This window comes from Grampus griseus, assembly GCF_964374135.1.
Source record: "Grampus griseus genome assembly, chromosome: 20".
Lineage (NCBI taxonomy): Eukaryota > Metazoa > Chordata > Mammalia > Artiodactyla > Delphinidae > Grampus > Grampus griseus.
In genome coordinates, this window is record NC_139014.1 from 51,893,508 (window position 1) to 51,921,329 (window position 27,822).

The 27,822-nt window shown below is 37.7% G+C and overlaps 2 protein-coding genes across 5 annotated transcripts in view; both read right to left on the reverse strand.

Annotated features, from left to right (window-relative positions):
- GOSR1 (golgi SNAP receptor complex member 1) overlaps positions 1 to 14,903 on the reverse strand; it is a gene marked incomplete at its 3' end in the record, with an annotated part of 49,717 nt that extends 34,814 nt beyond the window's left edge. For 3 of the 4 annotated variants that reach the window (XM_082679602.1, XM_082679599.1, XM_082679600.1), the window contains exons 1-5: positions 14,865 to 14,903; positions 12,406 to 12,526; positions 6,655 to 6,742; positions 6,179 to 6,286; positions 2,145 to 2,236 (exon numbers count right to left, since the gene is read on the reverse strand). In XM_082679602.1, coding sequence (XP_082535728.1) covers positions 2,145 to 2,236; positions 6,179 to 6,286; positions 6,655 to 6,742; positions 12,406 to 12,526; positions 14,865 to 14,895 — 440 coding nt within the window. In that variant the 5' untranslated portion in view covers positions 14,896 to 14,903. The remainder of the gene's footprint in view (positions 1 to 2,144; positions 2,237 to 6,178; positions 6,287 to 6,654; positions 6,743 to 12,405; positions 12,527 to 14,864) is intronic. The other variant, XM_082679601.1, reaches the window with a different exon arrangement.
- A 6,481-nt stretch (positions 14,904 to 21,384) lies between these two features.
- The window catches only part of CPD (carboxypeptidase D), a 67,797-nt gene continuing 61,359 nt past the window's right edge, over positions 21,385 to 27,822 (reverse strand). Inside the window, exons 19-21 of the mRNA XM_082678753.1 lie at positions 27,566 to 27,751; positions 27,166 to 27,265; positions 21,385 to 25,518 (exon numbers count right to left, since the gene is read on the reverse strand). Coding sequence (XP_082534879.1) covers positions 25,292 to 25,518; positions 27,166 to 27,265; positions 27,566 to 27,751 — 513 coding nt within the window. The 3' untranslated portion in view covers positions 21,385 to 25,291. The remainder of the gene's footprint in view (positions 25,519 to 27,165; positions 27,266 to 27,565; positions 27,752 to 27,822) is intronic.

The following is a 27,822-nucleotide window of genomic DNA, read 5'->3' on the forward strand; positions in this document are numbered from 1 at the left end:
TGCATTGGCAGGCAGATTCTTAACCACTGCGCCACCAGGGAAGTCCGGGAATACTACTTTGGATTGATTACTACACAGCACATGGGGTGGGGAAGCTACTGAAATGGAATGTTTCCCTTCACAACGATACACGCAGTCCATCAACTGAAGTCTAAGGAACACAAAAAGGAAGCTAAAGATCTGCCAGTTGTGGCATACTTAAGGATTTCTATCCTGGTCTTCAGTTCATTACAATTTACTAGAAAACGCTTTGTATCATTACTATCAACACTTACACGTTTCAGTTCCTTACTTACAAAGTATCAAGAACAAAATTAAAAATTTAAGTAACTGCACATACACCGCAGTAAGACAAAAGAGGGTCGTGCTGCTAAAACTGAATCACTAGCTGAGAGTAGGGCTGATGTGCAAAGTGCAGTGGGAAAGAAAATACCAGGAAAAGCAGCATGATATAACCAAGAACACACTGGACTTGGAAGACTGATGACTAGCCAGTTAACCTTAGATAACTCTTAATACCTAGTTTTATAAAATGGGACTAATAATTTATATCTATACTCAAAGATTATATGAGGCCAAAAAAGAGAGAATATACGAAAAAGCAGTGTGTAACTGCAGAAAAAATTCTTAAATGTCAGTTATTACTACTATATCTCATTTCACTAATCATATTCTGCCATGTATTATATTAATTTGAGTATGTGCCTTACTCCCCTCTAGCATCTAGAGGGCCATGTTGATCTTTTCATTTCTACCTTCTACTGTGACTGACATATTATCTTACTCATGGCTGGTAATCAGGAAATAGTTTAGTAAATGGATGAACATGTTTCTTTTATGATCATCTTTTAGAAAACAAGTTATTACATTGGAATGTAGTCTAACAATTCCCACAAATTGCATGGTAGTTAAAAGCCTACACATCAAAGGCTGTCCGCTACACTGATTCTCAACGCATTCTTTAAAATACCTATGTAAATAGACTATATAGAAAACAGACACAAGGCTTATATATGTGCCAGAGAACTAAAAATATTCCAAAATTCCCAATATGGCAAAAATGTTTCATTTTTTCACTCCTATATGTTATACAAAGTACATATGACTAAATATAACAAACATAGATAAAACACAGACAAACAATAAAAATTAATTTTCCAAGATAATTTCTGGAGGTAGAAACACAACTGGTGACTGGATAATCCTGGTTTAGAGTTTTGGACAAAAATTTTGCATGGGATGAATATTAAATGATCTCTCCTGCAAAACTGTCTTACTGTTACAACAAAATAAAGGAACTCTAAGAAAATGTTTATCAGAGTACACATGATATATATCAGTTCATGAGATGGTAGTACACATCATAGTTCATGAAACATAAGTATCATACTTATGAAACTTAAGCTTATCACAAGTGAGACAATGATAGGCATCAACAGATGGTCCAAAAGTGGAAAGTCTGCAGCTTTAATTAGATGCCCAATGGATTTAACCCTGTCAGTCATGTACAGCTGTGAAAAACATTTTGAAAATGTGTATAAAATGCTAGAATATATCATTAAACGTGAGGTAAAGGAATGGAAGAAAAGAATACATTTTTAAAATCATGGCTTAAGAGCAGCATAAAAATGTTGGGAGTCTTTAAATAATTTGACTAAAGTTATGAGTCTGTATAAAATCTGGAAAAAACAGATTTCAGATTCCAGGGAAGTAAAGGCTACTTTGATAGCTACCTAAGTATTGATATGTAATTGTTGGGGCAAGGGAGAGTGTAGGGGGATAGATGGTAATCAGGAAGGGAAACACGGACAGCTTCATTTATTGGTAATGTTATAATGCTTAAGGTGGGTAGTAGGAGATCAGAGAAGAACTCACGAAGACATCATCTAAACTGGACTTTGAATTAAGACAGGAAAGTCAAGGTTCGCAGGAGCCAATGATAAAACTAGGGGAAACTGGAGATAAGACAGCAAAGTAGATTAGGACTATACTGGAGCAGCAATGTTTAAAGAACAGTGAAATGGGAATTAGAAACCTTGAAATCTAAACCATGGTTCTGCCACTCAATTTGCTGTTAATCATGAATATACTCTAAATCTGATTCTGAATAAACATCCTACAAAAAAATATAAAAGGTAACTTACTCAATATCCTTTCGTACTGATCCCATGAGATTCTCCCTTTCCCGTATTGCCACAAAGTTTGCTTTGGTTTTATGGAATTCATGTGTATAATCCTGCAATCAATCAACATCTAGAATCAACATTAGCTAACTATAAATTTTCATCTTATTGAGCCAGTTATGTATTGTTATATTACAAATTTCTGCCCAGAAAACTGCTATTTAAGAAATCAAATTGCCAAGAGGTAAAAATAACATTATAATCACTTTCCTGAAGAGTGACCAACTTCTTTCAAATGAAAACAATTTGGAGGTAGGGTAACAGTGTCACTAAATCACTATCCTTTGTATCCCCTAGTACCTTGTCTTATGGGGCAGAATTGTAAAGAAAAAATAATTCTCAGATAACATGACTTCAAATAGCCTAGGATAAAACTTAAGAGGCTCCTTCTACTCATCAGTGTACCCAATGGGGCTTATTTTCAAATTTCACCTTTTTGGAACTCCTGCAGAAATTTAATTCCTAAACTAATCAAAAGAAGAACAGAAGAGAGCTGTAAAGAATAAAATAATTTTAAATATTTTCCTTTCTTTTTCTACCATATTTTTAAGTTGCTAAGGAGTATTCATTATTTTAAAAAATTCAGATCAGTATATAAAAAAGATAAAAAACATAATGCCACCTCCCAGAGAGCCCTTTAAAAACAAAAATAATACATGAACATGGGGTACCATGAACTAAAAGAGCACCAAAAAGAACAGAAGTAAAAACCATCTTGCTCCACAGTTCTTAATATTATGATCACTTTCTTTCAGGAAGTATGTTTTTGCATATATGAGTTTATTATTTCTTTCATTTATGATAAAGAAATCATACTATATTCTGCTGCAACCTTATTTTTTGTAGTTCATGAAGTATGAAGTAATCCTTCCATATCAGCAGATTGAAATCTACGTTCTTTTTAATATTTAATAGTTAATTTTTAAATTATGACTATAGTAATTTAATAAGTTCTCTACTGGTAAACATTTTAGTTGCCTTTTTTTTTGCTGTTAAAAAAATGCTTCAATAAACATTCTTGGGTATATATTTTACTGAACTAAATGTATTTAAAGGGTAAATGCCTAGCAGAATAACTGGGTCAAAGAATCTTACATGAATTTGATAGTGTTAAAATGCCTTCTAGAAAGACTACACCAACTTACATGCCCAGCAAATGGATGAGTGCCCATTTTTCTACACTCTTGCCAACATTTGGGTTACAAATGCTTCAATATTTGCTAACTTGACAGGTGAAAAATCATATCTCATTTTTTTTTCCATATCTCATTTTGATTTGTATATTTTCATTTGGGAATGTGGCTGACCATATTTTTATGATTTTGGCCACTCATTTTCTATAAACAAGTTCATATCCTTTGCCCATTTTTCTACTGGGTTGCTTTTTTCTTATTTCTATTATCTCTGTATATTAAGCAAACTAGTCATTTATTATAGTTTCTGGTATCAGGTCTTGCTTAGGGAAGTCCTTTACTACCCCAAAATGTACAATTTCACCCATGCTTTACTCTGAAATTTTATTGTTTCTTTTTCTACATATAAATCTTTGATCCATTTGGAATTTACTCTGGATAGGAGGAATGAGATAGAAATTGAGGGGTTTTTCCCCTCAAATAGTTAGCAAATTGTTACAGCTTTATTTATTTTATAATCCCTCTTTTTTCCGTTGATTCAAAATAGCACCTTTATCAGAAAGTAAATTTTCATGCATGTCTGCGTCTACATATGAACTCTACTCTATTCGTCTACTTTTTCTCCAGAATCAAACTGTTTTAATTATTCTAGCTTCTTAACAGGTCTTAACAGGTGGCAGAATTAGGCATCCTTTACTACTTATCTTCATTTTCACATGGGTTTTTTTCTTGGTTATTCTTATATGACTATAATTCCAAATAAACTTTGGTGTCATTTTGCTGTTTTTTAAAAAATGAAACAAACAAAAACCCCTGTTATTTCCACTGGGATAAGATTCAATATATAGGCTGCTTTAGAGAGAAATCATCCCATCCAAAAGCAGAGTAAGGGCTTCCCTGGTGGCACAGTGGTTCACAGTCTGCCTGCCGAAGCAGGGGACATGGGTTCGTGCCCCGGTCTGGGAAGATCCCACACGCCATGGAGCAGCTAGGCCCGTGAGCCATGGCCACTGAGCCTGCGCGTCCGGAGCCTGTGCTCCGCAACAGGAGAGGCCACAACAGTGAGAGGCCTGCATACCGCAAAAAAAAAAAATAAATAAATAAATAAAAAAGCAGAGTAAACCTTCTTTTATGTTCCTTAGTAGAGTTTTATACATATAAATCCTATACATTCTTATTAAATTATACATAAAATTTTAATAGTTTCTTCCATTGTACTTTCTAACAGATTACTGTTTGTGTGTAGGAAAACTACTTGCTTTTATATATTAATTTTATAAGTCATCAACTTACTGAATGTTTCCAATTTTTTTTTTTAGTTAGTTTTCTTGGTTTGTATTAGCTATATAATCTTATCATTACCACAGAATACAGATTTTGTCTCCCTTTTCAGTCTTTATATCTTGTTCTTTTTATTGTGTAACTGAACAAACCAAGAACTTCTAAACAATGTTAAACATCTATGGGGATTGTGGGTATTCCTGTCTTGCTTTTTTTTTTTCCAAATATATTTATTTATTTACTTTTGGCTGTGTTGGGTCTTTGTCGCTGCACATGGGCTTTCTCCAGTTGCCGCGAGCAGGGGCTCCTCTTCGTTGCAGTGTGCAGGCTTCTCATTGCGGTGGCTTCTCTTGTTGCAGAGCACAGGCTCTAGGCGCACGGGCTTCAGTAGCTGTGGCATGCAGGCTTAGTAGTTGTGGCTCGCGGACTCTAGAGCACAGGCTCAATAGTTGTGGCACATGGGCTTAGTTGCTCCACAGCATGCAGATCTTCTTGGACCAGGGATTGAACCCATGTCCCCTGCATTGGCACACGGATCCTTAACCACTGAGGCACCAGGGAAGTCCCTCCTTGTCTTGTTTTCTTTTTTCCAGTGGGAAAGCTTTTAGTGCTGTATTATTAAGCATTATGACAGATTTTAATCTGATGTACACATTTTTGCATTAGGTAAATAAAGTATCCTTCTAGTCCTATTTTTAACAAGTTTTAAAAATTAGAAATGGTTGAATTTTTTCAATATTAAAAAATTTGGGGACTTCCCTGTTGGCGCAGTGGTTAAGAATCCACCTGCCAATGCAGGGGACACAGGTTTGAGCCCTGGTCCAGGAAAATCCCACATGCCGCGGAGCAACAAAGCCCGTGCACCACAGCTACTGAGGCTGCACTGTAGAGCCCGCGAGCCACAACTACTGAGCCTATGTGCCACAACTACTGAAGCCCGTGTGCCTAGAGCCTGTGTTCCGCAACAAGAGAAGCCACTGCAGTGAGAAGCCCACGCACTGCAACGAAGAGTAGCCCCTGCTCGCCGCAACTAGAGAAAGCCCGTGCGCAGCAACGAAGACCCAACGCAGCCAAAAAAAAAAATTTGCCTTCCTATTTGTACCACTATATTTTTAACACCTCCCATGTAAATCTTTAAAAGTTTTTTCATTTTATTGGTATACTTTTAATATTTTTCTCAAACAATACACTAAATATAGCAAATTACTTCTCTTCCATGTTATCTTCAAAGCTTGATGAAAGTATACTCTAAACCACCATATGACTGCTTATGCGTGACCACTGGCTATTTCACTGTTTCAGCTAGCTAGCAAGATCTTCCACAGTAGAAGTATACTTACCTACTGATGAATATTATTCAATTTTACCAGGCAAAAGCAAGAGCTGCTAACCATTTTCAGAATTTTATAATATCAAGAAAAAAAAGTAAAACAGGACAAACTTCTATAGCATGGCATTTATCCTCTTACAAGATTTTTCCCTTTGTTCCTCTACATACACGTGAACACATTCTATTCATAGAGTAAAAAAACCCCTAAAACTTCCTATAATAACATAAAAATCTCAAGCCCAATGTACTACCTGCAATATGTCTCTATGTCGCTGTAATGTATGCATCAATGCTGCATTCAAGGAGGGGACACCGGCACTGTTGGTATATTCTGCCATTTTATCATTTACTCCTGTAAGCTAAAACAGAAAAAAAAAAAAAAAAAGAAAGAAAAAGAAAACCAATAAAAATATTTTAGAAAGCACTGTAAAGAGATAAAAGTAAATTATATGCCTATATGCCTTTCTGGCTAACAGCAAAAAACAAAAACAAAACCAAGAAGACAGCAGGCAAGGATTCAGTATTTCCCCAAAATAATCCATAAAGGCTAAAATAACATTCATAGGACCTGGGAATGGCTGTCATCAAAATTCAAGTGGCCTGGGGAGGCATACACCTTGAATGAAAGGGTGATTTCAATAAATATGTCTGCATTAATATAATCTAGTACCATATCTAACAGGTACACAGTTATTAGCAAAACAGCCACTTAACAGAAGGTACTTACCCTTGCCAAAAGCTGTTCAATCTCAATCGCCATAGTTTCAAACATTCTGTCTTGGCTTGATCCATTTAAAAGGGGTGTTGTGTCAGAGCTGAAGAGAAGTTCAAATAAAGAGTATCCATTACTTAAACCTAATCCTTTAAAATATACTTAAAATAATAAGGTAATTATTCTTAAAGAGGTCAAGTAGAACCCCGGAGACATTCTTTTTGTTTCATAAGAAGTTATAATTTTATAGAAGTTTTTCTATAAAGATCACACATCCTAAATATTAAATTCAGTATAAAATATAATTGAATGTAAGACTGTCCCAAGCTTTAATACATCCAATCTTAATAATGCAAAGAAATTCTAAATGCTTGTTTACTGTTTCCCAAATGAAAGTAACTTAAACTATGGCAGTGCCCAATTAAATGCTGTATCTAAAGGAACAAATTATGTGAAATAAAATTGCAGACCTATGTAGTACAGCATCTAAGAAGAGCCATAAAATGTATTACAAATTATGTTAGCTCTGTGAGGAATAACCTTTAAAATTTTTACCTCAATTATGTTCCTGAGACCTTAATTTAAGTTCTCTTTTCCTTCTATGACTCTTTCCAAGAAGAAATAAAATTGAGATTTAAACAATCCACAGATTGGATAAATAGTTATTAAATAATCAGGAACTGGCTTTAAGTCTAATACAGATAGCCACATCCAGCAGGGAAGTTTTAGTACCAATCCTTTACATTTCCACTTATATTACATAATTGTTTCTGTTTTGCTTTGCAAAATGTATTTAACTGTCTTCTGAAATCTTAATAGTCAATCCTAACTTTTTACAAGTGAAACTATGTTTGACAAATTCAAATATTAAAACCACATGTCTTGAAAGTTTCACTTGTCTCTTCTGAAAAACCATTAACCTTCATTAGGTCCCAAGTGGTATATACTATCATGAGCAGCTGCAGCTCAACACTGATCTTAGTTATACTGAACACAGATAAATATACCAGGAAATGACTATGCTCTCCAACCTTACTGAAGACTTTTTCTTGCCCTGTGACAGTTGCTTGGGTGCAGTAAATGAAAAGATTAAATAACCAGTTTAATGGTAAATTTACCTTAGCTCTTTCCTTTTTCCACATACACATCTACAGCAATAGTAACAAGCAGTGAAATAGCCAATGAGGATTTTTATTTTAGGATGTTTAACTAGGTCCAAATTTTTATTTCTTTAAAAATTTTAATTTATTTGCCTTAAAATATCTCATTCTTGATCATGTGTCAGAGCCAACCCAAGGTTCTCTGCTTATCTCAGAACATGTCCATGTGAAATGCTCTATATACTACTAATACAGATCCTCCCCTACCAGAAATAAGAAAAAGAACAATGGGCCAATAACATAAGCTCCGTCAGGAGGAAAACTGCCTATGTCTTGCTCACAGATATATGCCTATCACTGAGAATAGTGCTTGGCACACAGTAGATGCTCTTTAGATACTTGTTGAATGGATGAGGAGGCAATCTCTACACTCACCATTCTCAGGGAGGTATGAGTCCGGGGAAAAGGTCAAAAACATACTCTCCACAATACTAAGATTCAGTTAAATTTAATTCATTTTATAAGTACATGGTGATTCATAAGACCATAAAGTTCTCAAAATACAAAAAGTAAAAAATTACTCCTGAAAGAAACTTCTGGTTGTCACTGAGTTTATTCATTATGATGTGCTTTCAACCTGGGCAACAAACAAAACTTTAGAATGCACATTGGATCTTGGTCCTCACGGCTCTAGGTTTCTCATTAAAAGAGACAGTGAGGCTGAAGTAATTCCACAAACTCATTTCCAATTTGTTGTAGAATTTCTGAGGGAATGTTCTTGAATAGTTTCCCCTTTAAAGGAGTCATAAAAGTACAGGCATACCTTAGAGATATTGTGGGTTTAGTTCCAGACCACCACAATAAAGCAAGTATCTCAATAAAGTGAGTCACACTAATTTTTTGGCTTCCCAGTGCATATAAAAGTTACGTTTACAATTTACTGTAATCTATTAAGTCTGCAATAGTATTATTCTAAAAAACCAATGTACCTATCTTAATTTAAAAATACTTTATAGCTAAAAAATGCTAACCATCATCTGAGCCTTCAGTGAGTAATCTTTTTGCTGGTGGAGAGTCCTGCCCTGATGTTGATGGCTGCTGACTGATCCGGGTCCTAAAGGCTGGGGCGGCTGGGGCAATTTTAAAAAACAAGACAATACTGAAGTTGCTGAATTGATGGACTCTTCCTTTTGTGAACAATTTCTCTGCGGCAGGCAATGCTACTTGATAGCATTTTACCCACAGTAGAACTTCTTTCAAAATTGGAGTCAATCCTCTCAAACCCTGCTGCTGCTTTATCAACTAAGTCAATGTAACATTCTAAATCCTTTGCTGTCATTTCAACGATCTTCATAGCATCTTCACCGGAAGTAGATTCCATCTCAAGAAACCATTCACCTTTAAGAAATTTATATATCTACAGGAAACAACTCCTCATCTGTGCAAGTTTTATCATGAGACTGCAGCAATTCAGTCACATCTTCAGGCTTCACTTCTAATTCTAGTTCTCTTGCTATTTCCACCACATTTGTAGTTATTTCCTCCACTTAAGTCTTGAACCCCTCAAAGTCACCCATGACGTTTGGAATCAACTTCTTCCAAATTCCTGTTAATGTAGTTATTTTGACCTCGTCCCATGAATCATGAATGTTCTTAACGGCATCTAGAATGGTGAATCCTTTCCAGAAGGTTTTCAACTGACTTTGCCCAGATCCATCAGAAGAATCACTATCTACGGAAGCCACAGAAATGTATTTCTGAAATAATAAGCCTTGAAAGTTGAAATTACTCCTTGATCCATGGGCTACAGAATGGACATTGTGTTCGCAGTCATGAAAATAACATTAATCTCATTGTACATCTCCATCAGAGCTCTTGGGTGCATTGTCAGTGTGCAGTCATACTTTGAAAGGAATCTTTTTTCCTGAGAGTAGGTCTCATCAATGGGCTGAAAATATTCAGTAAACCATGTTGTAAACAGATGTGCTGACATCCAGGCTTTGTTGGTCCATTTATAGAACACAGGCAGAGTAGATTTAGCATAATTCTTAAGGGCCCTAGGATTTTTGGAATGGTAAATGAGCACTGGCTTCAACTTAAAGTCACCAGCTGCATTAGCCCCTAACAAGAGAGTCAGCCTGTTCTTTGAAGCTTTGAGGCATCAACTTCTAACTATGAAAGTCCTACGTGGCATCTTCTTCCAATAAAAGGCTGTTCTGTCTACACTGAAAATGTGCTATTTGGTGTAGCCACCTTCATTAATCACCTTAGCTGCATCTCCTGGATTACTTGCTGCAGCTTCTGCATCAGCACTTGCTGCTTCACCTTGCTCATTTATGTTATGGAGACAGCTTCTTTCCATAAATCTCTTGGATCAACCTCAACTAGCTTCACACTTTTCTTCTGCAGCTTCCTCACCTCTCTCAGCCTTCACAGAATTGAAGAGTTAGGGCCTTGCTCTGGATTAGGCCCTGGCTTAAGGGAATGTTGTGGCTGGTTTGACCTTTTATTCAGACCACTCAAACTTTCTCCATATCAGCAATAAGGCTTTTCACTCTCTTATCATTCGTGTGTTCACTGGAGTAGCGCTTTTTAATTTATTTCAAGAACTTTTCCTTTGCATTCAGAACTCGGTTGTTTAGCGCAACAGGCCTAGCTTTCAACTGATCTCGACTTTCAATATGCCTTTCTTACCAAGCTTAATCATTTCCAGCTTTTAATTTAAAGTGAGAGACGTGCAACTCTTCCTTTCACTTGAACACTTAGAGGTCACTGTAGTTATTAATTGGTCTAATTTCAATACTGTTGCGTCCCAGGGAATAGGGAGGCCTGAGGAGAGGGAAAGAGATGGGGGAAGGACCTGTCCACGGAGGAATCAGAACACACATAACATTTATCAATTAACTTTGTCATCTTATAGGGGTGCAGTTTGTGGTGCCCCAAAACAATTACAAAGTAACATCAAAGGTCACTGATCACAGATCACCACAAGAAATATATCCTAATAATGAAAAAGTTTGAAATGTTGCAAGAATTACCAAATGTGACACAGATACACGAAGTGAGCAAATGCTGTTGGAAAAATGGCACCAACAGACTTCTAAACACAGGGCTGAAACCTTCAATTTGTAAAAAAATGCAATATCTGTGAAGCACACAGAACAAAGCGCAATAAAACAAGGTGTGTCTGAATTAAGATCGTGATACACAGAGGACACAGGAAAAGCATCATGTAATCGTATCTCTTAACAGTTTGGAGTTTTAAAATTGTATACTCACTGGCATAGTCAAATGGGAGACTTAAATTCAGGAAAAATGCTTTCTAGTGATAAAATAAGTTTATTCATAGAAAAGAATATTCCTCATTCTCTTTACCTGCTAAATAAAGGCAAGCCGAAAGCAATGCATTGCAATCAAAGCTATGTGACATGACAATAGCTTAGTTTTAGCTCCTAAAGTCAATATGTTGGCCCTGCTATCTTTAATTCTTTAATCATGTGACCTTGTAAAAAGAAGCAACACTGGCTATAGTACTGAAATAAGACTTTTGTTGGAATGTACACAGAAAGGTTTGGAGCATGGGCTCAGGATATAGAAAGATCTGGTTTCAAATCCAAGCTCAGTTTTTATTATTACTAGCTGAAAAAATATCCCACCTACCATCAATCCTCAAGAAGGTATGTAAAATAAGTAAAAATGTTCCCAGCAGCCTTTATATAAAGCTCTTAAAAACAGGACCTGAGGCATGATGAACACTCTTGTGTTTAAAATTATTAAAATAAGCAAAAATTAGAAACAACACTCATCTACAGAATAAACTGATACAAGCACACGATGTAATACTATATGCAGCAAATGAATATACTAGAGTTAAATGTATCCATAGCTTAATCTCAAAAATAATGTTACACAAAAAAGCAAGTTGCAAAATAACTATTATGAATTGTTCAGGAACACAAATATATATGTAGTAAAAATATATGGAGATTACCCGGAGGGAGAAAATGGGATGCCATCAGGGGCCTCAACTGAATTGGTAATGATTATTTCTTAAAGTGGGAGATAGGCACATGGGGATCCATTATATTATTCTCTATATCTTCCTAAGTGTCTTAAATATTTCCTAATATTTTTCAAAACAAAGTGGATGGTCTAAAGTGAGTTTCAAAGATAAGAATACATTTAAATATGTTCAAAACAGTAGTATACCAGTTTCTCAAAAAAGAACCAAAATTTAAAAGAGCTTCGATCATTAACAGTGAGGATACACACTGCATTAGATTAACTCTAAAACACCAGAATAGCAGTAGGTATACTGTGCATTTGAGTAGTCTCTCAGATCCATTTAGCAATCAGAAAATATAAGAAATACAATGTGGGCAAAGCAACATTTCCTTATACTGGCTTATTTCTGATGCAAACTCACTCTTAAGCCTTAGCATTTTCCTCCTGACAACAACAGTCTTTGCCTAAGGATCCCAAATAAATGTTCGTCTCAAGACTTAAGAATTTTTATAAGTCACTAAAAAACAAGGCAAAAACAAAAAATAAAATACCAAAAATTTACCAATAGACCAAGTTACAGAGTTATATATTTTACTTTATTTTTTTAATGCTTCAAAAACATTATATAGTTTAAGGCATAATAGAGAGAATCTGGTAGTACCTATACCTGTCGCGTCTTCCATCTCGGGCACTGCTGTGACTGTAACTTGTACATAGTTTACTGAAGGAAACTAGTTTCAGGTCAAGCTCATTTTCCAGCTGTCGAGCCTGTTTCCTGAGATCTTTAACAAAATTACAAAAGCAAATAATTAGACACAAAAAATCCATCAGTAGATATAAAAATCACAAAACTTTTCTGAAGAAAACAAACTATGAAAATGATCAAATATCTAGAGTCTCCCTTAAAGAAAAGTATTAAAAGAAGCAAACCAAACACCTACCCAGGAAAGCAAATTGTCACTTATTTAAACTTCAGATGAGGCAAAAAGGGGAGAAACAGTGGGAAATGCAAATTTTCAGCTTTATCCCAAAGACACCTAGACAACAAATGCTGTTCTAACATCCCTGAAATTACTTATATAGCAATAGCTAAAATTTTTAATTTTAATTCAGGGGAAAACAGAAGAGAATACAAATCACAAAGGAACTGAGTATGGTTTATGACAAGCATTATATCAATTTACCAGCTAACTTTATAAGAAAGAAACCATCACTGTTTTTGACAAGGATTTTCCTATCTCTTTATGTTCCAAAGCTTTATTAAGCTTATGAAATTCTTAACAGTACAGTGAGTAAGTGCTTGAGTGTAAAGAAAAAAATCACTGACAAAGATTTAAAAAACTGTCTTTCAATAAGCTTACTGAAAGATATTTGGAGAGGATGAGTTTGACAGTAAACGATGTGCTACCGACAAGGTCAAATATAAGTAAAACAGAAATAAGAGTGTAAGTTTTTAAAGAACAGAAGCAAACAAGCATGCAGAGAAATTGGTATAATGGTTTGGCATCTAAGGTGGTTGAGTGAGAGGAAGCCCATATCTAGATGTGAATACTCTCATTAATGGTGAAGTAGAGGTCAAAATAAAAGGGCTGAAATACAGAAGGCATAGTATAAAGATCTCATCTTTCAGGAATAAGAATATGAAACATTATTTCAATATACTTATCAGCAACCAGAAGTAGGAAGCAGCATGCAGGTGATACAGGGGAGCACATTTTCTCAGAGACCAAACCTCAGTTAGAATCTCAGCTCAGCCTAAAGTTCTGAAGTTCTGAGAACTGGCTCTGATTTATTCACAATCTACTTAACCTATGAATCTCTGCTTTTTGTTTTTTAAACCCCTAGCTTCAGGGTTTTCCTATGCATTACTAATCATGTGTTTAAGGCACCTGGCACAGAGTAGGCTGTCAATAATAAGCTGCTATAATTATTAGAGCATGACGCTTCAAGAAAGTATAGCCTAATGACTAATGTTCAAGATACCAATAGGCACTTCTACATAATTTTAAAATATTTTCTAGCTAGCACACACATTTCAAATAACCGTTTTAATACATGTTTTAAACTATAAGCATGCTTCTCTGTAATTAGTAACTGTCTTCTATAGTAGAAAACATCAAGTAAAAGCATTTTGAAAGTATAACAAGCAAGTATGGATGACCTCAGAATTAAGTATTTTAGACCAAGTGGCTGATAGTGACAATACTGCTATTTGTGGTGGGTTCCAGAGGCTTCGGTGGGTAGCAAGAGGAAATAGGTTAAAAGGGAAAAGGGATTCGGAGAGTAGTTTCTATTTTGCAGTAAAGCAAAGAGACAACTGAAAGAAAAAGGTCAGCCTTCTCTGATCTCTGCTTATCATCATGGTCCAGGAATGAGTTTTACATGAGCCCATTTTATCAAACAATATTTTCAGATTAAATAAACTTGCTTGTCAAGTCACAAGATTTTTTTTGGTAGAAGAGGTAAAGCAAATGCAATAATTACAACTCACACTGGTTCTCTCAACTTCCTCTTTTTAAGAAAACCGATTTCCAGAGCAGAGGGTAAAGTTATTTCCTCTGCGTTCAAACGCGACTCCACACCCAATCCTCGAAGTCCCAGCCTGAAGGTGCCAAGCGGACCCAACAGGAGGGAGACATTCCGCTCACACAACTTCCCTCGATGGACCGGACTGACAAGTTTCTCCTTCCTCTTTTCCTACTCAACTGCCCAACAGTTACCTCAACTCTAAGGCGCTGATACCTCCAGTCTCCTGGACTCGGCATATTCTCGCTCAACACTCGTTTCCTCCCAGAGTTCACACCCAACCCCCTTCGTCCGAGTTCCGCTCCCCCCTCAACCCAGCTCTCCTCCGGCGACTCAAACCCTCTTCCTCTCGGTCCCGGCTCAGCCCTCTCTGCCCAACCCCTGCCCCAGGTCCCGCTGTCGCTCAGGTCAGTCCCCTCCCCAGACCGCACGGTCTCTACAGCCCCCAGGCCCGGCGGCTCGCACTAGCCCGGCCCTGCCCGTCAACTCGGCCGCTCCGGAAGACAGGCTCTTCCCCCTGCTGCCTCCGCCAAGACCCGTCCTCGCTCAGCTCTTCTGCCCCTCGGCGAGACGCACACGGAAGTCTCCCCTTACCTTCCCAGTAATTGCTGGTTCCTGCCGCCATCTTTGTTGTCCAACGTCAGTCGGGATAGGAGAGTAGAGGCGATGCAGGCCAGAGAGTCATTTCCACGCCTTCTTCCGCTTGGCGCCAGGGCCGATGGGATACGTGAGCTTCCACAGACACCGCCACCTGGCGGTCAATTCATCATTTTACACCTTTTGAGCAGCGAGACTGACAACTTCAGGTTTAGCACCTGACACTCCCTGAACATCTGCCTTTCTGGTGTTGGTATCCGCTCTCCGCGCTCTGAACCTACATCATCGCCCTCAGCTGGGCTTATCCCCTCTCCAACAGGGACCTCCCAGGCTGAGAAGAAAGTTATCCTTAGACACAACTACCTGTTTCCTTCACCTTCTCTCAAATGTGCATCTTCAGCCAGCCTCTCTCTTCTCCAAGCCAGAGGCTCTTTTCTTCCCAAGACCAACCTCTTCATGCTACCTCTGCCTGTGTTCCATTATCCCACATCTCTGATATATGTGCTCTCCTCCACTGGCCGCCTTTTCCTCTGTCTACGGTAGAATCCCAGCCCTCTTTCCTTCCCAGCCGCCAAATCTAAAAAGTGTGTGCTAACTGCTTCCATGTGCCTCATCCTGACCCCTCAACCTGTTAAAATCAGCTGTCCAAACTCACTCTTTATAGATACACAAACTATCACAGTTTGCTCGTGTCCACATTTTACCAGTTCTTGTGAAATGCAGAAATCTTACGTCTTGTAAAGGTTTTAAAATCACACCTGGGTCTTCCCTGGTGGCGCAGTGGTTAAGAATCTGCCTACCAATGCAGGGGAAACGGGTTCGAGCCCCGGCCTGGGAAGATCCTACGTGCCGCGGAGCAACTAAGCCCGTGTGCCACTTCTGGGTTGCCAGCTTCTCCAGCATCCATTATGGGATACATGAGGCAACATCTATTATGGGATATATGAGGCAAAAAGAAAACCAAGGAACTCATCACAGTGTCGTTCCTTGGATGCTGGAGGTCCCTTGGAGGTTCCTTGGAGGTTCCTAGCTGGTCTGCATTCTGCTCTCCACCTTTCTGAGTCTTCTTTGTTTTATATATAACACATGAGGTTTTTTGCTGTGCTTAGTGGGAGGAATAGAAGAGAAATACATCTAGTCCATTTTGTCGAGAAATGAAAGCCTCCGTTTAATTTTTAATAGATTTTAATTATCTGCTAAAATTCTTCATCTTGGGGGCTTCCCTGGTGGCGCAGTGGTTGAGAGTCCGCCTGCCGATGCAGGGGACGCGGGTTCGTGCCCCGGTCCGGAAGGATCCCACATGTCGCGGACCGGCTGGGCCCGTGAGCCATGGCCGCTGAGCCTGCGCGTCCGGAGCCTGTGCTCCGCAACGCGAGAGGCCACAACAGTTGAGAGGCCCACGTACCGCAAAAAAAAAAAAAAAAAATTCTTCATTGTCTTATACTTTTTTGAATTTATTCCTTGCCATTGTTTTAAAGTTTCTGATTGCTAACTGAAAAATCTGTAACTCCCGTGGGACTGTTTCTATTTTTTTCTTGATCTTTCATCATTTGAGATGTGACAATAAAAGTAACTTTTAACTGGATGCTATATGTTATGGATTAAAATTTGCAGTAATCATTTGAGGCTTTAGATGGTATCTTGCTCCAGACACAGTTTGCTGCTTCTTGCAGGCAGTTCAAGTAGGGGCAGATCAGCTTACTCCAGTATGGGATGGGACTAATACCAAGTGGGATTCTACATAAAAATTGGTCTTTTTCTGACTAGCCCTTACTTCTAATGTGTGGCCATTCAAGTGTCCTAACTTAAAGTTGACTGGTGCCCACTGCCTTGATAGGTGCTGAATTCATATTTCCTGCCACACAGTGGTACTGCCTAAAGCTTCTGCATGGTTCTCTGCCTCTTGCCTGGCCTCTCTGCTACCAGGCATCTCTAAACTCTTAGTCACCACTTATGAATCAACCAATAACTTAAGGTAAAAACTTCATTATTTTCATCCCTGAATTCCCTTTGCTAGGATCTTGACCCCTAAGTCTTTGTTACTTTAGTAGCTCTCCAATCCTTCAACAGGTTTTTTGGTTGTTGTTTTAAAATCCAAGCTTTTCTAATTATTCTTGATGGGAAGGTCTTTCTGTTTTAATGCACCCGTAACTGGAAGTAAAGCTAACTTATCTGTAGATTTTTTGTATTTTTCACATGCACAATCATATCTACAAATAATGACAAATTTGTTTCTTCCTTATCAATATTCATATCTGTTACTGATATTTCCATGCTTCATGGCTGAGATCTCTTCAGTCCATACAGCAAAGTTCACATGCTTTAGTGGGGTTTTTGTTGGTTTGTTTTGGTGATAGGGAGGGGTCATAAGTGTTCCAATTTTGCAGTTTTCATTTATCTTGCAGGACTGTAAATTTTCCTTTTTCTTTTCTCTCTCATCACCTAATTGTCAAAAGGTCCATCTCCTTTTTCACTTTTTTTCTGTATTTCAGAGACTGCCCGCTTAGATTACACCAGCCTCTTTAAATTGTGCTCACTTTGGGCTTCCCTGGTGGCGCAGTGGTTGAGAGTCCGCCTGCCGATGCAGGGGACACGGGTTCGTGCCCCGGTCCGGGAGGATCCCACATCCCGCGGAGCGGCTGTGCCCGTGAGCCGTGGCCGCTGAGCCTGTGCGTCCGGAGCTTGTGCTCCACAACGGGAGAGGCCACAGCAGTGAGAGGCCCGCGTACCGTAAAAAAAAAAAAAGTAAATTGTGCTCACTTTGAAGCCCCTTCTCTATGGTTTGTGCTCTGATCTGCTTGCACATATTTTTTAGAGCATTCAGACTTACGGTGCACTTAGTCTTTTTGGCAGTAGTTTTACACTAACTTTAGGCCCATTTGCTGGCATCCTTCGTCTCTCTTTCTTGAAGTTCATCTCCCTCTGCCTTCTCTCCACAAAGCCTTGCTCTGAGGTGGGACTGGGGCAGGCATGTGAAAGTATATGCAGAGATTTGGTGATTTTTCTCATTTTATTGTTAGTTTGAAGTTTCAAAATTGTCTGGCTTCAAGTTACACTGAGGTTTTTGTATAGATTTACTTTTTCCTTCTTGTTTTTTGCCTTATTTTACAACGAAATATTGGGAGATGGGGAGCTTAGGTTGCCACCAATGTTTTCAGCTACCTGGACGTTTACCTTCATTCTTTTTTAAATTTTTTGGCCGCACCATGCGGCACGTGGCATCTTAGTTCCCCGACCAGGGATCGAACCCATGCCCCCGGCAGTGGAAGCCTGGAGCCCTAACCACTGGACTGCTAGGGAAGGCCCTCACCTTCATTCTTGAAAGATGTGTTCAATAGAGAATTCTATGTTGGAAGTTAATGTCTTCCCTGGCACTTCCAAAGTTTAATTTCACTGTGCTGGTTTCCTTTGTGGGGAGTGATTCTAATCTCAGTCTAATTGCTAATTCTTTGAAGTTAATTTCTTTTCTTTCTGCTTTACATTTTTTTCTCTTTGTCTTTGATGCTCAGCAGTCTCACCAATGTGTCTAAGTGTGGATGTTTACTTTGTCTGTCTTGGATGGAGTTTCATCTACAGATACCATTTATCAATTTTGGAAAATTCTCCATCGTTGTCTCTTAGTTTCCTATGCTTCATTCTTTCTCCTCTTTCTCTCTAGAACAAATGATCAAACATGCATTCGTCATATTTTTACCCTCTCCTTCCTATTTTCTACCATTTTGTCTCTATATAGATCTGCCTTCTAGTTTCTGCTTCTCTGTGTCCAAACTGCCATTGCCAACTATCCATTTTAGTTTCTGTACTTTCATTTTTAGAAGTTCTATTATTTTACCTGTGATAGTCTCAGGTTTATCTTTTATTTCTTTGAAAACAGTAAGTTTATTTGCTTTACAGTGTTTGATAATGTCGTCATCTGAAGCTGGTGGGCTTTTTCTGCTTTTTTTTACTGGTGGTGTCTTATTTCTCTACATGCTTAGTTATCTTTTTCCATGTTTGGTCATCGCTCTTGAAAAATAGTGAGATCTCCAAATCTAGGAGGGAGATACCTTCCGCTAGAGAAGATCTAAGTTGAACTAGAAGTAGTCCCACGTGGCTTGACACCTGGACTACCCAGGCTCTACATACCTGACTAGGTTCTAGACATCGTGTTCCCTCCTATGCCCACTCCTTTTCAAATGTGTTCAAGTCCCACTGAATAGCAAACTGTACAATCCTTTCTCTTCTGCCCTCCCAACACCCACACCCTCCAAATAAAAGTCCAGCAGCCAATTCTATATTATCTTCGCAACTTTTCGGGAAATCTAAATCTTCTAAATTATTTTTAAAATCTAGCAGTCATCCAATTCAGCTATTACCATAATATACCCATTCCCCATCTATCCCATTCCCTAACTATCTTTAGGATCAATTTTTCTGGGCACCTGCCATCTTCCAAACACCAAATCAGAAGTCGTTTGATCTTGAGAAATTCTAATAGGAATCATACAAAAATAAGTGATGATAATACTTATAAGTATTGCAATAACTGCAAATACTCGAAATTACTAGTGGTTCAGATCTAATAATCTAGACCTTCCCTGTGATTCTTTCACTTTGGCTCAACCTCAATGACAATCACAGAATATAATCCATGTTAAAACAATTTCTATTTAATCCATAATCTCTTTCTACATGTTCTATCTTAAATTTCTCCTCCTACTACTTTTATTTTCCACCTACAGCTCTGACTATATCAAAATCTCTTCACACGGCTTCTGATTGAATCAATAAACTGTCTTAGCTGAATTTGAGGCATCCATCTCTATATACTCCCACTTCCAATTATCACATTTTTCAATCTAATCAAGCTTCTCACCCTTCTGCTTTCAAGCTTTTTCCAGGCTGGCCTCTAAACTTGAATGACTTTCTACTCTAATTCTTGCTTGCCTCGTTGACATTTGTTTACACAGGGATAGAGAATAGGATTCCAGGCACAATGCCAAATAACATGCTTACTTTTAACATTCTACTGATTAATGTAGGTGGAAATTGTGATACTAAAGTTAAAATTTGGCTTTATAGGCTGATTTCATTGGTTTTGAATTGGGAGTTAACGGTGTATTTATCTGAGGCTGTAAACAGCATAGCATCAGTTGGCATTCTAACTGCAAGTGAGAGTAAGAGGTGAAGACCTACATGATAGCATTTATTCGTAACTGAGTAGTGCATTAGCATTGAGCATTCATGTTTACTTTGCTGAGAACAATCAGCTTCTAGAAATCTGAAAAACTGAATATAATTGGTAGGTTATTATTTAGAACACAAAACCAAAAGTTTCTTGATTGAGTTATGAGAAAACTCCAGACACAAATGCAGGAAAATATTTCAAACGTTGGGGGAAAAAGAGCCATCTTTATGGTTCCTATTTCTCGCAGCACTTAAGTAAGGCTGTTTTCACTGAATAAGCATAAATATAATCTAATTTTATTTAAAAACAAATATGAAGCATTTGGCACAATTTAAAACTTTACTGCCATGCTATAGACAATTTATGGAACCACACAATGGAAACGTTTATTTCATTTTTAGTATTCATGTCTAGGGATTTCTTCTACATTTAAAAGGCCACCTGTAAACAGATCTTTGTTCATATATTTGATAAAATAACTTTCTTTCACAGGGATCAGAAAACAGCAAATGATGCTGGTTACCATGGTAATTCAATTCTGAGTCAAATATTATGTTGGGCTCTTTGCTAACATGATTTCGCTTAATTCCCGCTCCAATCCTTTCAGGTATTATTCCTTAACCAGTAGAGAAACTAAGACTCAGAGAATGTTGAGAAGCTTATACAAAACTAAGTCACACAGGAAGCAAGAGCAGAGCCAAGAGTCAGTCTGAGATTGGTTCAACTCCAAAGTCCATGCTCAGATCTCTATGCTGTACTTCCTCTATAGCAGACTTTCTTTTCAGAGGAACCCGTCACTATAGAAGTACAGCTTATTTCCATTTCTATTTTTCTGGTCTGGAGTATGAATTCCTTGTCAGCAGAGCCCATGATTTTTATATAACTTTGTTTTCCCAATTCCTATTAGAGCAGCAGTATCAACAAGTTATTGCTAAATGAAAAGGGGATATTAAATTCATTGCCACTGTGCCTAAAAGTGCCAGGACACATTACTCTAACTCGGCTCATCTGTAAAAAGAACCAAATTTTAAACAAACAACCTTGAAATGGGTACATAAACCTTTCAATGGCCACTTTTATTATGTTCATTGTGGAATGACTGGACACATATCAATCTAGCTGAGCTGTGGCTACTATGTAATTATTCCAGAAACATAGTTTTATTTTAAGGCAATTCATGAAGACAGAAACACTCTGCAGCTAACAACCTGTACTCCTTGCCTGGGACTATTTTTCCCCTCATATAGGTAGAAAAACTAAATCCATAACTTTCGAATTGGAACAGTAACTTTTTCTGGTCTATTGCTTTTGAAAAAAGATTATGAGACAAAACACAAAGAAAGACAAACATCATAAAATAACTTTTATACAGGATTAGTAGATCTGTTTACATATAAAAAACAGAAAGGCCCTCATTACATTTAGATTTCACATAAATTACACAGATTGACTTTTTAAAACTACTATTCAACTTTGTTTAAAGTCCCTTTTAAAAATTTCATTTTGAAGGCACAGTGCATGAAAATGAACCAAAGACTGAAGCACTTGAGATGAATGAGTTCTGGGCACCTCATATAAATAGCTATAGATTGTTCTGGAGCTGGGGAATGTCACTCTGAAAAAACGGGGAGGTGAAAAGTTGATTTTTAATCTGTGTGTAAAAAAATACCATAATGGCATACCTCCAGAAAGTCTGCAGCATGGCCAGCATAGAAGGTAGCTAGTATACTCATGTTATGCCATTTGTGAAAGCCATAATCATACATATTTATATAATTTATATCCAAATGCCTCAAAATGGTAGCCTATTTTCAAGTTTCACAATAGATTCTGCCAAATGGAAATCAACTAGGATAATATTCTGAAAGTCAAGTGGAATATTAATGAATTATTGCTAAAAATAGGAGGATTGGATGTTGGGAAACATTTCTTCGTGAACTGGAAATCCAAGTTCAGCTGACATTAATCAAGGGCTCTAATCACCCCCCCAAAATCTGCTTTAATTAAAGCAAATCAGAAACCAAATACTTATCAAAAATTTGCTATATAGAAGATCACTGAACATCAACCATAGTGGACTTTTTTGTAGTAACATTAAAGTTGCTACTGTTAAAAACAATTCCACCAGAGAACCATAACATAGGGCACTATTACAGCATTCATAGCCAAGAAGCTTTTAATACAGCAAGGACAGAACCTGGCACAAGTGCACTTCAGGCCACAAGAAAATAAAATGATTTACTGCTGAAAATAAATGGAAATAGAAGAACAGGTCCTGGTTACTGAGTAACCTGGTGTTAGCTCAGAAACACAATAAGCTCAGGCATAAGCACTACCTTTTATTTATTTGTCAACTCATAATTAGTTTTAAGTTCAATATTCATTAATTCAGCAAATCCCATTCAGGTGAAAGTTACCAAAGATTAACCAATCAATCACACTGGGCCAAATATACATTACGTTTCCTTTCTGGAGGATGACAAAGTCCCAAAGCACATTCCCTCCAAAGAGAATTGCAAGCATTCCTCAACTGGATGGGATCCCGACTACTACTCAAATGTTCAGCGAAATACATCAAAACTAAAGGGTCTTTCCTTCTGAAATTAACTTGAGTTCATCTTATTGAACTGCATAATCAGTACAAGTGCATTTACATAGGCAGACACTTTGAACATTACCTACTCAATCACTTTGCTTTTATTAAGGAGCTGGGAGGGAAGAAGGCTTACAAACTGATCACCAGGACAAAAAAACAAAAGCCTTGTGAGTAAAGAAAGGCACAACTCAGGCTTGGGCAAATTTCTTAATACTGTGATACTTACTTGCCTCCATGACTCCAAGGAAATGGAAAGTCTCTAGGAGAAATACTGAAGAAATGCATTCCCCATGCCATATGGCTTCAACGCCTTAAGCAGTTGATGTGGTCTCATATTAGATTAGATCCACAAATAAAAGACAAAGCAGGGCAGAGAACACAGTCTTAGTAGTCATTACCCTGTACATTCATGTTAACAGGTAACATAGGCTGAGAAGGCCTTGTTTTCCAGAGCAATGCAATTATTTAGAAATTCATTAGAGATTCAAGATTCACAGCAGAATTTGGTTTTCCTTTCAGGAAAAATTATTAAAAGAACTACCTGTATGTTCATCTCTAAAAATAGTTTACACATGCTTAAAAGGCAATGGACTCCAGCCACTGTGATGTACAGTGAAAGACATGTTTAATTTAAGACAGAGATGAATTTAAAAGGCATCCTCTAGTGAAGACCAATGCTAATAAAGTAAAGGTTGTCATGTCAACTTTGTTTCATTTCTACCTGCAATGTCCCAAGCAGAGCCAGCCACTCATAGGCCCTTTGTTGGTTTTCTGACTTTGCACTCAAAAATAAAGCTGCAAAAAGCGATACCACCACATCATCCCCTTAAGGAAAATGTAGAGCATTATTAGAAGAAATTAAATCATGTATATTTCATTAAGTATTAGCACCCCACAAACTCTGTCCTGTGTACGTGGTGGGCTAAGAGTGGGGTGGCAAGGGCTCAAAATTTCGAGTTGTTAATAACAGGATTAATACCAGAATGGCTTAACCCGGAACCACCCAAATTAGATCACAGATACTCATTAATAAATGTCATGACTTCATTATTCCTGCTAAAGCAAATCTCTGTTTATGAAGCCACTTTGGGTACATTTCTCACAATACTTGGTTGAATGACCTAGATGGGTGGTAAACCACCTCCACATGAAGGCTTTGGGATGATAGATACATTAATGGATATAGAATACAACTTGAAAAGATGAGAGCAAGTTTTTTGATCCCCTGAATTAGTACAAGTTCAGCAGCAACTTGGCCATTAAAACATTCAAAGGTATTAAACCATTAGATCATTGGTAAGACTCATACTTACAAAAAGCATCATTTCCATTGAATAGCATGATATGACAGACACAATAAAACACAAATCTTTTAGGCCTTTGCAGTAACCCCACTGGCACTGAAGATAACACTTTCTCACTACAGTGTTACTTTTTTTTTTAATGGAGGGAGCCATATTTAAGTGCTTTCAACTGAACTTTTAACAAAATTGGTTGATCAAGAAGAGACCGTCAAATGAAACATTAGGACAAAGAACCCAATCACACGCAGAGGCCTTTACGAATAAGGTTGGCCAAGCTATTTCAATAACAGGATGCTATGATAGGGCGCTGGCTTGGGCTAGCAAGGAGCGTAGATATTCTGCGTTCAAAGGTAGGTTAAGAATGTGCAAGTAGGTCTCTTCCACGCTTCCAGGTATTTTCAGTAGAATTCAGATCTTGTCGATTGCCAGGTCATCTGAAAACCCTAAGTGTACAACATAGAAAAAGGTTCAAATTTAGGAAATAGTAAAGAATTAGGCATTCCTAGAATAAACTAGTGCTTCACAGATAAAAGCAACAGCACCTGTGGGTTTTTACCAAGTTAAAAGATAGGCAACACGAGTTTTAGCTTTTGCTAGATCTCCCTCTCAGCTCTACGCAAATGGACACTGAGATCTTTCACAACAGTCAACAAGTTCTCCCTTAAAATGGGGATGTTTACAGCTTTGCTAAACCTTACACAAGAGGTAGTGAAATCCTGCTTAGAGCACAGCCCACCAGTTCTGATCTAGCCTTGGAACAGGTAGAAAGCCAAATACGGAAGCCCGTTTAATCATTTCCTAATGTTACATAAGTTTCAAAATCAATTCAGCCTCCATTAAACCTGAATAATAAGAGAAACTCCAGCTATTTAATAACTAGAGAAAAGTACTCCTCAATAGGTTGAAAAAACCTCGAGTTTTTAAAGCTTTATGTCAGATTCTGACTGCTGTCCCTGCCTTAATGTTTCTGGATTCTTTTGGCCATTTAAAATAAAGAGAAAAAGCTAAAGCCACTAGTAAACACCTGGTGTGCAAAATACAACATCCACTAGTTGGCTTTCTTCAGTTATAGCATAAGCTCCAAACAGCTCATCTTAAATTAAGAAGAAAAACAAAGTGGCTGTCCCATCTCTGCATAAATAGAAAGCAGATTTTTTTTTCTTTTTAAGGTAAGAGTACTTTAAGGAGGGGAAGTTCAAAACTGCCAGCCAAATTCACAGAGAATACAGATTTAGCAAGTTAACTTCCCAAAGCTCTTTGAAGAAGCAAAATAGTCTCTCTTCTTAATGCAGTGTCTCCCAAAAGGAACTGTAACTTTGCTTGGTACTTATGCTGGGAGAGATGCAAGGTGTGTGTTTCAATGTTTGCTGGAATATAATGTTTCCTCTTCAGTGTCTGTTTCATCCTGGAACTCGTGGCTTAAGAGAGACTTCTTGGAGCCGGTTGACATCATGCGAATTTCATCTTCATATTCATCATGATGCTGCCTGAGCCGATGAAAGCCATCCTTGTGTCTGTTAGACTTGATTGAGCAGATGCACCAAATAATGCAGGCTGTTAGGATCAATGCTGACATGGTGGCACCTGTCAACCAAAACCATCACGTGAGTGGTGTTCTAGTTGAAGAATACATATAAGCAGCTGCTTACAATAGCACTTTTTATATTATGCCCTTCATTTATTTTATTTTATTTTCATTCACTTAAAAACAACCTTTTTTATTACAGAAGTGGTACATGTATCATGTGCAAAATTAGAAAAATACAGACAAGCAAAATACTAAAAACCCATACCCCAAACTCCACTTCACATCTCCATTACCCCGAGGTCATTTTTAACAACCCTAGGGCATATTTTTTCTGGATTTTCCTTCACGTGTGTGTATGTACACATATATTTTTTCTTTTACCACAATGAAATCAAACTGTGTCTACTGTTGTGTAACCTGCTTTTCATCAATCAATGACTTCCACTTTTCCTTTCTGGTAAATTTTCATCTCATCCCAAATCCCTCATTTATTTAAAATATTTTTACATAAGGTTATCAGAGTAACAGTCTAAGTAACAGAAAATAATGCCAATAAAATCATAATAAAAATTAAGTTCATGGGACTTCCCTGGTGGTCCAGTAGTTAAGACTCCAGGCTCCCAGTGCAGGGGGCCTAGGTTCGATCCCTGGTCAGGGAACTAGATCCTGCATGCATGCCACAACTAAAGATCCCACATGCCGCAACTAAAGATCCCACACACGACAGTGAAGACTCTGGGTGCCGCAACTAAGACCCAGCGCAGCCAAATATTAAAAAAAAAATTAGGTTCACAACAGCAAATGGGTGGCAGAGCCAGATTTAAACTGAATCCCAGCTCCTATGTTTCTAAGCACTTAGTGATTTATGCTTTATCCGATTCAAGTTAAGAACTCTACCATAAACACCCCACAACAGGCTCTATGATTTGACCATGTTTCCAATATACCACTCTCTCTCAACTAAGGATCTCTCCCCAACACACCCTGTAATAAAACTTGGTTATTTTGCATCAGGTCCAAGTTGTACTTAGAAATGAACCAAGGTTCTTTGTGTCAAAAGATACAATACAGCAGAGTATTTATTATTTTACCACATTTTTTCTTTCTAAACTTTCAGTGATTCAAGCAATGGCACATATTAAGCCTGGAGAAAACAAATATTCCCTCCTTCCAGGATCATGGAAAAAATAGAACTAATATAAGTCAAAGTCCAAGGGACTTATGATCTTAGTATAAAGCAAATCATTCATTCAATCAACAACTCTTCATTAAGACCCACTACATGCCAACCCATGGTTCTAGGCACTGGGAGGCAGATGAAATCCCTGTCCTCTCAGAGTTTATGTTTTAGTGGGAGAGATCGAATACAGACAAATAGATGACTAATACATAATGTAACGCAGGTAGTGATAAGTGCTTTAACAGAAACAAGCGGTGGTGAGATAGTGACAGGGGTACTATTTTAGCTAGGGTGATCAGGGAAGGCCTCTCTGTGGAGGTGACATTTGAGTACAGACCTGAAAATGTGATGGGGCAAGCCATGAGAACATATGAGAAAATAGTGTTCCAGGAAAATCATGTTCAGATAGGAGACGTTAGAAGAAAAGTGATTATTTTCGGGTGATTGTGGAGGTGATCCACTCCCAAATTGAAATGTCAGGATTGGTTTTAACTTCAACTACTGAAAATTTAAATTTTTTTACCTGATACAGTTACCACAAGCTCCCTTGGCAAACCAAATATCCGGTTATCTGTGTCAAAGACTATTACCACAGAACTGGCTGCATCATGATGCACAAAGACCTAGGAAGATAAAGTGCAAGAATTAGGAAAAAGTTTACCTAAGGTATATTGTATCCCTGTTATATTCCTAGGGCCTTTATAGCAAACCAAGGAGATGGTTCATTGTCATCTAAAGTACACAAAATGCTACAACAATTTCCCTTTTGTTGCTAAAGGATAGAAAGATAACAAATACCATAATCAAGAGGCGGTCACATTTTTCTTTATTCCCCACAAGCTTTCGAACAAGAGTTTCAAATTAAATATAAGTATTATTAATAATAAAAATTTACATGAGACCACTCAAGTTGAGTTTCTTACCTGGGAGTGTTGTTGCTGATACCCATCGGCAATGGCATTGATGTTATGGACACCTGGGGCTAACAGTACATGGAAATAACCTCCCTCTTTTGTGTGTACTTTTATTCCTTCATTGAGCACAATGACTGCTTTAGAGATTGGTTTTCCAGTCTTATCTTTAACAAATCCATGAACTCCCTTGTGAACCTTAAAAAAATACATGTTTAAGATATAAATTTATGTTTTCATAATGCCAGATATTCTAGAGGCCATAACTT